This window comes from Neovison vison, chromosome 2, assembly GCF_020171115.1.
Source record: "Neovison vison isolate M4711 chromosome 2, ASM_NN_V1, whole genome shotgun sequence".
In the NCBI taxonomy this organism is placed as follows: Eukaryota; Metazoa; Chordata; class Mammalia; order Carnivora; family Mustelidae; genus Neogale; species Neogale vison.
Genome location: NC_058092.1, coordinates 106,326,426 through 106,340,970, shown reverse-complemented (window position 1 = coordinate 106,340,970; position 14,545 = coordinate 106,326,426). Strand labels below are relative to the sequence as shown.

The 14,545-nt window shown below is 37.4% G+C and overlaps 1 protein-coding gene across 2 annotated transcripts in view; it reads right to left on the bottom strand.

Moving 5' to 3' along the window:
• GOLPH3L (golgi phosphoprotein 3 like) overlaps window positions 1-14,545 on the bottom strand; it is a 40,547-nt gene that overhangs the window by 24,650 nt on the left and 1,352 nt on the right. For both annotated transcript variants that reach the window (XM_044239111.1, XM_044239112.1), the window contains exon 2: window positions 13,457-13,651. In XM_044239111.1, coding sequence (XP_044095046.1) covers window positions 13,457-13,639 — 183 coding nt within the window. In that variant the 5' untranslated portion in view covers window positions 13,640-13,651. The remainder of the gene's footprint in view (window positions 1-13,456; window positions 13,652-14,545) is intronic.

Here is a 14,545-nt window from a genome sequence, read left to right as displayed (position 1 = left end):
CCAATTGTTTTATATATTTTTTTTTAAAAATTTTTTTTTTTTTTTTTTTGAGAGAGATAGATAGCATCCTCTGGGGGACAGAGGGGAAGGGAGAGAGAAACTCAAGCAGACTCTGCACTGAGCATGGAACCGGAAGCAGGGTTGGATCTCACAAACCTGAAATTATGATCTGAGCCAGAACCAAGGGTCAGCGACCTAACTGTGCCTGTATATATGTACATACATATAAATACATATTTACATATATACACACATACATATACATATATACATATATGTATATCTTTTTTAAGAGGGTGGGGAAGGGCAGAGGGAATGAGAGAATCTTTTTTTTTTAATATATATATATATTTTTTCCAATTTATTTATTTTCAGAAAAACAGTATTCATTATTTTTTCACCACACCCAGTGCTCCATGCAAGCCGTGCCCTCTATAATACCCACCACCTGGTACCCCAACCTCCCACCCCACCGCCACTTCAAACCCCTCAGATTGTTTTTCAGAGTCCATAGTCTCTCATGGTTCACCTCCCGGAATGAGAGAATCTTAAGCAGACTCCATGCCCAGCATGGAGCACAACTTGGGGCTTGATTTTACAACTCTGAGATTATGACCTGAGCCAAAATTAAGAGTTGGATGCTTGGGGGCGCCTGGGTGGCTCAGTGGGTTAAAGTCTCTGCCTTCGGCTCAGGTCATGATCCCAGGGTCCTGGGATCGAGCCCCACGTCGGGCTCTCTGCTCACCGGAGAGCCTGCTTCCCTTCCTCTCTCTCTGCCTGCCTTTCTGCCTGCTTGTGATCTCTGTCAAATAAATAAATAAATAAATCTTAAAAAAAAAAAAAAAAAGAGTTGGATGCTTGCTGACTGAGCTACCCAGGTGTCCTGTTTTACCCTTATTTTGTAGAGATAATATTTTATAGAGATAATAGTAATTTAAAAAATATTTTATTTATTTGAGAAGGAGAAAGAGAGAAAGCGCAAGAAGGAGGAGCAGCAGAGAGAGGGAGAGGCAGGCTCTCTGCTGATGTAGGGCTCTCTCCCAGGTCCCTGGGATCATGACCTGAGCGGAAGGCAGACACTTAACTGACTGAGTCACCAAGGTGCCCCTAAGCGGTAGACTTTGAATCTGAATGTAGATATATCTGATTCTAAGTCCTGTGTTTTTAAACAATGCCTATCAGAAAATCAGAAGTTATGGGACGCCTCGGTGGCTCAGTGGGTTAAGCCGCTGCCTTCGGCTCAGGTCATGATCCCAGGGTCCTGGGATTGAGTCCCACATCCGGGCTCCTTGATCAGCAGGGAACCTGCTTCTCTTGCTGCCTCTGCCTGCCTCTCTACCTGCTTGTGTGTACTTGCTTGCTCTCTCTCTCTCTCTGGCAAATAAATAAAAAAATTAAAAAAAAATAAGAAAATACAGTAACTAAGCATATTGGGAGATAAATGCAAGAGAACTTAAAGAATGGGGAGGTTATTGTTTTGTGATGCTTCTTTTTATCACTGGATTTGTGATGGACTTTAAAAGGAAATGCTGAATTTATTTAAGATTTATTTTTAAAAATTTTTTTAAATATTTTTTTTATTTGAGAGAGAGAGACAGAGACAGCAAGAGAGAGAACAACCAGGGAGGAGAGGGAGAAGCAGGCTCCCCACTGAGCGGGGAGCCCAACATGGGACTCAATCCCAGGACCCCAGGATCACGCCCCAAGGTGAAGGCAGTGATGAGCCTTCCCCAAATGAGCACCCCAAGATTTATTTATTTTAGAGAGAGAGAGATGGAGAAAGAGTGTGAATGGGGTAAGGGACAGAGGGAGAAGAAGAATCTCAAGCAGATTCCCCGCTGAGCATGGGGCTGGATCCCAGGACCCAAGACCTGAGCCAAAATCAAAAGTCAGATGCTTAACCAACTGAGCCACCCAGGAGCCTGAGGAAATGCAGAATTTAAGTTAAAACAAACTATAGGGACAGTAACAAAAGACAAATGTGGGGATTCTGGGAAGATGAGAGAGCAGAAAGAAATCTTTGTCTCATGTTGTAATTATGCATCTCTGTGTGTGTATATATACATAGAAAGCAGTCTATAAGCATATATTAAAAGACTTCAATAGCAGTTATCTTTCAGTGGTGACATTATGGGTGAAAGATTTTTATTTTCTTTAAACATTTAATAAAAACTTGAGGTATAGGGTGCCTGGGTGGCACCTGGGAGTCTGCTTTTCCCTCTGCCTGCCACTCCCCCTGCTTGTGCTCTTCTCTCTCTTTCTCTGTCAAATACATAAATAAAATTCTAAAAAATAAAATAAAATAAAAAATTGAGGTATAATTTATATAGAGTGAAATGTACAGATGTTAAGTTCAGTTTGTTTTGACAAATGCATATAGCCACATATCTCATTCCCCATCACTAAGTTCTCTCATGTAGACTTCTGAATTTCTTAGTATAAACATATTTTGCTTTTTTGTTTCTAAAAAAATTTTTTTAAAGATTTTATTTATTTGACAGCAAGAGAGGGAACACAAGCTGGGGGAGTGAGGGAACACAAGCAGGGGGAGTGGGAGAGGAAGAAGCAGGCCTCCTGTTGAGCAGGGAGCCCAATGTGGGGCTCGATCCTAGGACCCTGGGATCACGACCTGAGCCCCTCAGGTGCCCCTAAAAATAGTTTTGAGATTTTTAATTTTTTATTTGAGGGAGAGAGAGTAGGGGAAGGGGAAGGAGAAGGAGCAAAGGGAGAAGCAGACTCTCTGCAGAGCAGGGAGGCCAGTGTAGGACTTGATCCCAGGACCCTGAGATCGTGACCCAAGTCAAAGGCAGATACTTAACAAACTGAGTCACCCAGCCCTATTTTGCTTTAAAAATAATAAAAATAAAGCTTAAAAAAATCTTAGACATATATATTTTTTAAAAAGTCAATAATAGCAATAAAGGGTGAGCACAATCTACCAATGAACACATGGAAGCCTGAAAACCATTGATTCAGGTTTTCTTTTTTTTCTTTTTGGCCATTCCCACTTTAAACCTTCTGGACAACTGCGAATAGGTGAGGACAAACTTAGAAAGTAAAGAGTAACCTCCAAAAAATTTCCTCTTCCATGTTTTTTTTTTTTCTCTTCCATGTTCTTATAGTACTTTTTGTACCTTTCTTATAGCACTTAGATACCTAGTACTATTGTTATTGTATACATATCTCTTCTCCCATATCAGATTCAAATGTTTCTTGAGGAAATAAAAACATATCATCTTAATTACTTCTCTTTTTCCTTATTTTATTCAGTGTCTTGGACAAAGCAGGTGCTCAATAAATGTTGGCTGACTTGAACTGAAGGAAAAAAATCATTATTTAGTTGAATGACACTTCCTGAGGATGAAATGAACATATAAGTAAATAATTACAAAATTATCTCCAAAATCTTTCTATTTCCTCTAAAACCTTTCTAAATCATTGTTATGGGGTGAACTGTGTCTTCCCAGACTCCATATGTTGAAACCCTAACCCCTAATATCTCACAAGGTGACTGTATTTGGAGACAATGCCTTGAAACAGGTGATTAAGTCAAATAAAACTGTTAAAGTAGGCCATAAACCAATCCAACTTGTGTCCTTATAGGAGGAAGAAATATAGACACAAGGACACTAGTGATACACGCACAGAAGAAAAACCACATAGGGACAGTGAGAAGATAAGTAGAAAGGCCTTAGAGAAACCGAATCTTGGACTTCAAGCACCCAGAACTGTGGGGGTAAAAGAGTTCTGTTGTTTCAGCCACTCAGTCTGTGGTATTTTGTTACAGCAGCCCTAGCAAACTTAATACAACATAATACTCCTGCTGAAAAACCTAGAAGAAATTTGTTTTTAAGTTTTAAAATTAAAGAAAAAAGTATACTACCTACTCATTTATATCTTTTTAGTATAACAGTCTCCTCCTTCTGTAATGAAGATATATGACATGGGTTGTAATCTATGGCTGGCATTGTGAACTGAGGAGAAAAATATAAAATGCCTATTGAATTATACATTAAACTTTCTGAAGATATGGTTATAATAAATCAAATCAAATATTATTTATGACTTAAAAAATTTTTTTAGAAGATTTGTCAGAGAGAGCGAGGAGGAGGCAGATGGAAAAGCAGACTCCCTGCTGAGCAAAGAGCCCGATGCCAATCTCGATCCCAGGACCCTGGGATCAGGACCTAAGTCAAAGGCAGATGCTTAACTGGCCATCCAGGTGTCCCATATTTACTGCTTCTTTTAACATTTTTCATTTTGCAAATGGGGTTCTATAAATTTCCTACTTGACTTATTGTTCCTTATGACCGGAATATCTTGTTTGATGGAAGAAAAGAAAAGAGAAAAAAGTCTGTAAGACTTTCATATTTCCTCCTTAAATTGTGATGGGATGAAATATAAAGCAAAACCGTATCATTCAGACTTGCTAAGCAGTATTTTCCCATTATTGATGTCAACTTAATATTTTTTATGGGATCCCAAAATCTTTAAGAGTGAGCTTTGCTAAAGAAACAAAACAAACAAACAAAAAAACACAAAACAGAGTAAGCTTTGCTGGAATGTTAAACATTGAAATAAGAAAGCTGTGGATAAGACTTGTAAAAATAACTGTGCCAAATATTACTGCAGAATGTAATATTCTTTTATCTTACTAGGAGATATAAATTAAGCTCTATATGAAACTATCCTAGGAGATTAAATTCTTGGGTTTCCACTAAGCAATAGCAATCCTGAACAATTAATTCTCTTTTTTCAGCAAGAAATTAAAAAAAATTAAAAAAAAAAAAATTAAAAAAAATATATGTCATACATGCTTTGGAAGCATGACGTTTTAAAAACTGTCCGAGTCAGTTTGAACATAAATTCCACCACTTAATGACCAATTAACCATCTAACTTTGCTTTCATAAAGAAAAGACGATATCTGCCTTGTAGAATCAGCAAGAGAAAGTAAAAAAGTACAGTATATATTTTGAAAACTCTAAGTTACACAAACACAAAAAAAACCAAAGAAGGACATGAAAGACATGCAATGGCTTGCATCAAATTTATAGGTTCAATGGCTACAGCCGAAGATCCAAATATAAGTGGTTTTTATTTTAATATCTATGCCAGGAATTTTGGAAGAGAACAGTGTGCAACTAGGGGTTGGGGGAAGGGAGAGGCAAGCTCTCAATGAAATAGCTTAAACTATTATTTCCTACTGTTAAAATAGGACTTTGGTCTCCCAGTTTATTTCCTTTTGTACCCACAGTAAATTTGGGGGTTGTATGAATGGATATAATAAAACAGAAGTTCCTTTTTTTTTTTAAACAGCCTATGTTAATAAAAACCAGAAAACCTGACAAACAAGTCCTTCTGATACACTTGCCCTATTCACTATGGCAATAACCACTGACAAGGGATTTATTGTTCATTTTGTGCAATCAGGAAACTAAAAGACCAGGCAGTGACCTAAATGAGACTTTTAATCTTTTGATTTTAATAAAATGGTTTAGGACTGAGCAACTTTTTAAGAGGAGTAGTTCTCTCCATTGATAGCCAGTCATCGACAAGTTGTATATGGACTTCTTGTTATGTTTTTTTTAAGTTCATTGATTAATTCACCAGAATTTTACCAGCTTTAAAAAAGCTTGTCCTTCTAATCTCCCATTGCTAATAAATTATGAGTGAATTAAAACTGATGGATGATCATTAGTAGCTTGAAAAAGCTGAGAATTAACATATTTTATATTTATAATGTGTAAGTTTTATCCAGTCTGACTTATCATATTTCTTTTTTTTTTTTTTTTAAGATTTTATTTATTTGACAGAGAGAGAGCACAAGTAGGTGGAGCAGCAGGCAGAGGGAGAGGGAGAAGCAGACTCCCCACTGCGCTAGGAGCCTGACAAGGGGTTCAATCCCAGGACCCCAGGATCATGACCTGAGCAGAAGGTAGACACTTAGCTGACTGAGCTACCCAGGTGCCCAATATCATTTTTCTGTATGTATGAACAGTGGCATTGTTTGAAAGAACAAGAATAGTCTTAGCAGCACCATTTATAATGGACTCCTAAATGTCTGTTAACCAGCAGATTGAATGAATAGTGGAATAGTGATATAACTGAAATTCTATATTGTATAATATAGAATTTTATTTTAAAATATAATTTTTAAATTATATGCAGCAACATAGGTGAATCTCAAACATCATATTGAACCAAAAAATACATAACAGTATCAACTCAATAACATACGGTTTAAAAAAAGGCAAAACTAAATATATTGTTTAGGAATATACATACATGTTAGAAGTGCTGGGAGGAGAGGCAGGATGTGGTTAGAGAAGGGCTAAGAGGATGACCCCACAATGCTTGTAATGTTCTTTTGGTGGTGGTTACGTGTTTGCTTTAAAAATACTTGTTAAATTGTACATATGTGTTTTATAAATTTTTCTATATATGCCATATTTCACAATTTTTGAAAAGTTAAAAAATAAAATACATGACTGAATACTGAACGTCCAGCTAAGTTATGGTAGTTGAGTTTCAAAACATCTGAGTTAATTTAAAGAATGTTTTCAAATATCTGTGGTTATTCCAGGTACAAATCATTGAAATTATCATAAACATTCAGCTGATTTTTTCCCCCTAGACTGTGTTTCTTTTCACAAACTGACTTTTGCTTATATTCAGAATTCAGCTTAAGAGTTATACTTCCCAGTATCTCTTTCCTCCCCTGTTCCACTAGCACTTTCCACCACTGATCTGGGTTAGGTATCTTTTCTTTGTTCCCTCAGCAGCCGGAACAGTCACACACACATCACATGTACTGCCATGGTCTGTTAACATTCCAGAAGCCCTTTCCAATCTCTCCAGCCACTCTCATCCCACTAGACTATAATTATCTCAAAAGCAGGGACAATTGTCTTTGTTTTCTTTCAGTTTCTATCACTTTATACATATGAGACATTCAGTAACTTTTTGGTGACCAAACAAATTAATGAAAATATATTTCCAAAATTCCAATGAGCAATACTTCTTGCCAATTTTGACTTGAGTGACATGAGAAATATGATTAAAACCTTTTTTTTTTAAAGACTTATTTATCTGACAGAGAGAGGGACAGCAAGAGAGGGAACACAAGCTGTGGTAGTGGGAGAGGGAGAAGCAGGCTTCCCGCCGAGCAGGGAGCCCAATGTGGGGGTTGATCCCAGGACCCCGGGATCATGACCCAAGCCGAAGGCAGACCCTTAACAGCTGAGCTGTCCAGGCACCCCTGATTAAAACCTTTTATGTCACAGTACATAAGGAGTCAATAAATGGGATTACTAGGAGAAAGCTTGGAAGGGAAGAGGGTTTAAAACACTATCCACAAACTAAAAAGATTACTGCCAAAAGTCAAAAGCATTAATAGGCTCATTCCTCTTACAAGTAACTTAATTTAATAATAAAGATTTCATAAAGGAGATGTTTTAAATATCCTAGCAATTTAATTAAAGTATTAATTGTCCATGAGTCAATAATATCTATATCAAAACTCCTACCAAATGCAATAATGACAAATAAATGGGATCTTGATTTCAACAGAAAATAAATCTGTATTATTTTGGTCAGGCTGGTGCTCAAGTTTAATTTTCTCAGTTGAGAGCAGTGTTACTGAACTGAGATTTTTTTTTTTTAAAGATTTTATTTATTTATTTGACAGAGAGAGATCACAAGTAGACAGAGAGGCAGGCAGAGAGAGAGAGGGAAGCAGGCTCCCTGCTGAGCAGAGAGCCCGATGCGGGACTCGATCCCAGGACCCCGAGATCATGACCTGAGCTGAAGGCAGCGGCTTAATCCACTGAGCCACCCAGGTGCCCCAGATTTTTTTTTTTTAACTTTTATTTTGTTAAGCAGGCTCAATGTGGGGCTTGAACTCAAAATCGTGAGATCAAGAGTCTCATGCTGTACCAACTGAGCCAATCAGAGGCCCTTGACAACATCTAATTTTAAATGTACTTAAGGGACGCCTGGGTGGCTCAGTTGGTTAAGCAGCTGCCTTCGGCTCAGGTCATGATCCCAGCGTCCTGGGATGGAGTCCCACATCGGGCTCCTTGCTCCGCAGGGAGCCTGCTTCTCTCTCTGCCTCTGCCTGCCTCTCTGTCTACTTGTGCTCACTCTCGCTCCTCTCTCTCTCTCTGACAAATAAATAAAATCTTAAAAATAAATAAATAAATAAATAAATGTACTTAAAAGGTTAGACTCTTCAACATACACTTAGATTTCTTAGTTATTTTCACAAGACAGTGAAGCTTAACACAGTTGACCCTTAAACAACTGTAGGCTATTTGTAGCTAAGTTTTGGGAGAGCAAAAAGTTATAGATGGATTTTCAACTGTATGGGTATTAGGCACACTTACCCCCCCATGTTTTTAAGGGTCAACTTTTTTTTTTTTTTTTTTTAAGATTTATTTATTTGAGAGAGAGAGAGTGTGGAACACATGGTGTGGAGGGGCAGAGGAAGAGAGCCTTAAGCAGACCCTTTGCTGAGCCTGGCACCCCAGGCAGGGCTTAATCTCATGACCCTGAGACCATAGCCCTGAGATCACAACCGGAGCCCAAACCAAGAGTCAGACACTTAACTGAGCCACCCAGGAACCCCTGCCACAGAATGGTTTTAAAACACAGTTGACCCTTGGGGCACCTGGGTGGTGTAGTGGGGTAAGTGTCTAACTCTTGATTTTGTCTCAGGGTTGTGATATTAAGCCGTACTTCAGGCTTCAGGGTCTGGGCTCAGTGCAGAGTTTGCTAGTCCATCTTCCTCTGCTTCTCCCTCAGGCTCTTACACTCTGTCTTTCTTGCTCTCTCAAATAAATAATCTTTTTTTTTTTTCAGATTTTATTTATTTTTCAGAGAGAGAGAGAGAGAACAAGCTGGGGGAGCGGCAGGCAGAGGGAGACGGAGAAGCAGGTTCCCTGCTGAGCAAGAAGCCCATGTAGGACTCAATCCCAGGACCCTGGGATCATGACCTGAAGGCAGATGCTTAATCCACTGAGCCACCCAGGCCACTCCATGTTTTCAAAAATAGATATAATTTTAAGAACTGTAGTATTGGGTTCTAAACAAAGAATCTTATGGAAATCTTCAGCAGAAGTTAACTTTGGGACTTTGGGATGCAAAGTTTAACACTTAGGATTTTTTTGACATGTCATAAACCTTAAGTCATGTGAAAACAAGAAATTATATTACATATTAGAACATATATTCACAAAGAACATAGAGCAAAAATATCATTAAGTCCTTATTTTGGACATAAAAATGAAATGGGCTTTCCTATTTTCATTAGGCTGATCCCCTTTACTTAAAGGAAGAATCTATAACTATAGAGAACAAATTGATCATTATGAAGGGAGGTGGATGGGAAGATGGATGAAATAGGTCAAAAGGACTAAAAGTACACTTACAGTCACGAGCACTGAGTAATATGTAGAATTGTTCAATCACTACATTGTACACCTGAAACTAATATAATACTATATGTTAACTACACTGGAATTAAAATAAAAATAAATAAAGGAAAGAGTCTGAAAGTCTCTGCCTGACACTCAAAATCTGCCACACTCTAGTCTGAATCTAGTTTGCCAATTTTGATTCTCATTTTTCTCCAAGAAAACACCTACTTCAATCACAGTGGTTAATTATCTCCCAAACTCATCAAGCTCATAATAATTTCAGGTTCCCTCATCCAGAATGTGTTTTCTTTACTCCGTTTATGTTAATCTTACCTGTTCTTAAAGGCCCAGCTTGGGGGAGCCTGGGTGGCTTAGTAGTTAAGCATCTGCCTTCAGCTCAGGTCATGATGCCAGGGTCCTGGGATCGAGCCCCTTCATTGAGCCCCTTCATCGGGCTTCCCTGTTCAGCGGGAAGCCTGCTTCTCCCTCTCCCACTCCCCCCTCTGCTTGTATTCCCTCTCTCACTGTCTCTCTCTGTATCAAATAAATAGAATCTTAAAAAAAAACAACAACAACAACAAGGAGCACCTGGGTGGCTCAGCGGGTTAAAGCCTCTGCCTTCGGCTCAGGTCATGGTCTCAGGTTCCTGGGATCCAGCCCCATATCGGGCTCTCTGCTCAGCAGGGAGCCTGCTTCCCTTCCTCTCTCTCCCTGCCTGCCTCTCTGCCTACTTGTGATCTCTGTCTGTCAAATAAATAAATAAATAAAATCTTAAAAAAAGGCCCAGCTTGTTTTACTGCCTTCTATTCTTCCCCAGATTATTTCAACCCATTATGTTCTCTCTTCCTTCCAACTCTCTTGGCTCTTACTGTTCTAACATGGAAAAACTTGCTGGATTTTTACTGTTGTTTACCTATTTAGAAGTCTTTTGAACTGTGAAATATAATGCATACATAGAAGAGTGCATGAAACAAAAGTGAAGAAAGTTTAATGATTAATGTCTCAGTAAATATACATGAAACTTTGCCCAAGTAGAGAAACAGAAAACTGTTAGTACCCAGAGAGCCCCCTCATGTTCTTTTCTAGTTACTAATATCCTCCTCCTATCTTACCCCCTACAAAAAGGTAACCACTATGCTAAGAACTATGGTAATCTCTTTCTTGCTTTTCTTTGTAGTTTCAATCATCTAAATATGTAACCCCAAACACTACAGTTTTCTTGAATTTTATATACATGGAATCATATAGTATGTCTTTTCTGTCTGGCTTCTGTTACTGAATATTACATGAGAATCATACATGTTTTATAACAATGTTCATCTTCATTCTGTATAGAAAAAATGTTTATATTCATTTAGATAAATGGACAACTCATTTTTATCCATTCCACAGATGATGGACCTTTGGGTTACTTAACTTTTAGAAAGTATGTATGTTTTGTCTCCCCAGCTGGAATGCAAGTTTCATGAGGGCTGGGGCCATACAGAATATCTCATAGCATTTTACATTTACTTTAATATTTGCATAATGCTAAGCACATCACACTAATCACCCCAATCACACTAAATAATGATTAAATAAATCTATGAGTAGTTTAGGAGGTGAGAAGAAAATAATTAGTGCTGGAAATCAATTAGTGTTTTTTTTTTTTTAAAGATTTTTTATGTATTTATTTGACAGAGAGAAATCACAAGTAGATGGAGAGGCAGACAGAGAGAGAGAGGGAAGCAGGCTCCCCGCCAAGCAGAGAGCCCGATGCGGGACTTGATCCCAGGACCCTGAGATCATGATCTGAGCCGAAGGCAGCGGCTTAACCCACTGAGCCACCCAGGCGCCCCTCAATAAGTGTTTTTTTAAAAGATTTTACTTATTTATTTGAAAGTGAGTGAGAAAGAGAGAGAGAGGAGAGAATGAGTGGGGGGAGGGGCAGAGGGAGAAGCAGACTTCCTGCTGAGTAGGGGGCCCAACACAAGGTGTGATCCTAAGACCTGGGATCATGACTTGAGCCAAAGGCAAAGGCTTAACTGACTGAGCCACCCAATAGAGCCCCATCAATTAATATTTTTAGAGAGAGTTAAATAACCGGCATTTTGGAATAGCATACTGCTTTAATAAATCAGAAGGTTTGACCTCTCCTATTTATTTATACCTAAGAATTTATAATTTGTTGTTCTTCCTGAGACAACTGAAAGCTAAAAATGTAATTTATCAACTATTTTAAAAAATAAAATTAGAACTCAAAAGGTAATTATTCAAAAGGCTAATTCTCTATTCATCTTTGTATAGTACCTCACCAGAGTTTGTTTATTTCTTGTTCTACTTCCTTATATTTATATTAACTATTATAAATTTAAAAGCACAAGAAGAGAAGTCCAAAGTTAGAATCTCCACAAAACAGAAGCAAAAATTCTAGTATCTAAGGTTAGCAGGAAATTAATCATTCCTATTCAAAAGTAAAACAAACCAAACAGCTTTTTAGTTCTAATATGCTCTTCTACAGTCAGCAAACGCATCCTAGGTACTGTGTCAACATCTCAAAACAGTCTTTATGCCGCCTAATCTTCAGACCTACTCTAATAGTCTCTTGGAGAGTCAGCTTTGCATTTTCATTTGCTTAATTTTCATAAAACTAGAGCTTCATCAACTTTCTCAGCAAACAGGAAAGTACACGTGCGGGCAAGATTTTCTGATATATGTGTCTTGGCCAAGTGCATATGTACATGTCTCTAATATTAGTTTTAACAATACACAGGCTATAAGAAGTCTTGTAAGTTTTGTTCCAGTCTGTAATTTGATGTGATAAAAAAATAGAGAAGGGGGCGCCTGGGTGGCTCAGTGGGTTAAGCCGCTGCCTTCGGCTCAGGTCATGATCTCAGGGTCCTAGGATTGAGTCCCGCATCAGGCTCTCTGCTCAGCAGGGAGCCTGCTTCCCTTCCTCTCTCTCTGCCTGCCTCTCTGCCTACTTGTGATCTCTCTCTGTCAAATAAATAAATAAAATCTTAAAAAAAAAAAAATAGAGAAGGGAAACATGGTATAGAGAATGTAAAGTCTAAGAAACAAGGATAATCCCAAATTGAGGAATCAATGCAGAAAAGAACAGATGGTACTAGATGTTTGTAGCCAATTCATTACTAGCTAAAGATAGTTATCAAAGCCAAATTTAGTCTTTTTTAATGTAAAGTAACATTTTGATTTGTTAAGTTTTCAAAATGAAGGCCAATAAATGTGCCTTTATTATCATTATCATATTACTAAAAGCTTTCTTGGAAAATAAATAGTTGTTTAAAATATTAAGTTAAATTTCTTCATAATCTCTTCATGAGGGAAGAAAGTGAAATACAATAAAAAGTTAAATTACAAATGAAGGATAATATATTACAGTAGAAGAAGCAGCAAATATGTGGTTATACTCTAAGATCTGCTTTCTCAAGACTAATTCTATTATGAAGTGTTCTATTAACAAGGGACAACTTAGAAAGAGAAATCTGGAATTAATTTAAAAACATTTTCTGAAATTAAAATATTTATCAGTTGTTGATATTTAATTTCTAAAGATCCACAGAACAGAATTTTTAAAAAGTTATTTCTACTGCATTGCAAGTTAAACCTATTCACTGTTTATTTTTATAAAACAGCTAATCATACACATTTCTTGTCTTGTCATTTAAAAGATTTTCCTCCTCACAGCTCAAGACAATTTCAATGTGTGGGCCCTCTTAGTTTAATAGGAGGCCATTTCACCATCAATGTCATTTGGGAAACTACAAGTACAAAAATTTTACATGTGTCCTACTCTCTCCTATCTTCTAAAATTTTGGAGGAATTTTGTAATTAAATTACCCTTTAAGTAATTATACTTCCGGATTTTCCCTCCAAATATCAGCTACCCTCCCAAACTCCCCCACCCACCTGATGGCTAGAGCACAATTCTAAGCATTAGAACTTAGCATTAATGAAAATATTCCGACATACTGCTTCTTAAAAATATTCCAATATTCAAGAGTCTTTGGGAGAGACTAGTAAACCCAACTGTGTTACCTCTTTATCTTTTAGTCCCAGGAGCAATACTTCTTCCATAAGTGTGAGGCGAATATCCTTAGAGTCACCAGAATCTTCATTGTCTGGACTCCTGTCTTGATTAGTGTCTTCCTCACTTTCCACCTTCTTTTCAGAGTTCTTGCCTACTTCAGTGCGACGGGCCCGGTGAGTTAAAGTGGTCATTCTCACCTGTTTCTGGAAAGGGTGATGAAAAAATATCTATAAGAAAGCTTATGTAAACAGAACATATTGATATTCATACAGACCTACTACAAATGTATACAAATAAGAAATATATATAAACTTGAATAGAGAAAGGAGTAAAGACCAGAAAAATTAAGTGGGTAACACAATATGTTTTCCAAAGTACAATAGCTTGAAGGTAAAGAAGGCATTGACAGAAAATCAAATCAGTAATATTAAAGATTGGTACAAATGATTGATCGATCTTTCTTTGCTTCTTTCTCTTTCTCTCTCTCTCTTTCTTTCTAGAAATGATCATCTTTTAACCCTGCTGATTTTATGTGCATAATCTATAATCCAGGAGTATATACACATCATTTTAACTTGTCTTTCATAAAATGGATTCTCCCCAAGTTAAATAATATGGGACAGCAAAAAATTGTGAGAATCCAAGCCCCAAAATCCATGTGATAATCTACATGTAACTTCTATAAACATTCAATGGCACATTATAAAATATAAAAAACAGAGAAATTAAAAAAATAAGAAAAACTAAATGTATATATTCTCATATTTTCTTCCCATAACTCATCTCATGCACTCCTTTTGGAAACTGCATCTACAGAATAATACTCAGAAGATCATGTGTAGTAATTCCATATACACAGAAAACTTTCATCTCTGTCCCTAGCTAGCCATCTTGCAAATACTCAAATAGCTGCTGACAAAAAGTATCAGGAAGAGAATGTTAAAAGATTAATGATCTCTTCCTTAATTGCAAAAAAAAAAAAAAAAAATCAAAGCACATGCCCTCTTATACCATGTACTACAGATGTTTTTAAAAAAATCTAGTCAAGGGCGCCTGGGTGGCTCAGTGGGTTAAGCCACTGCCTTCGGCTCAGGTCG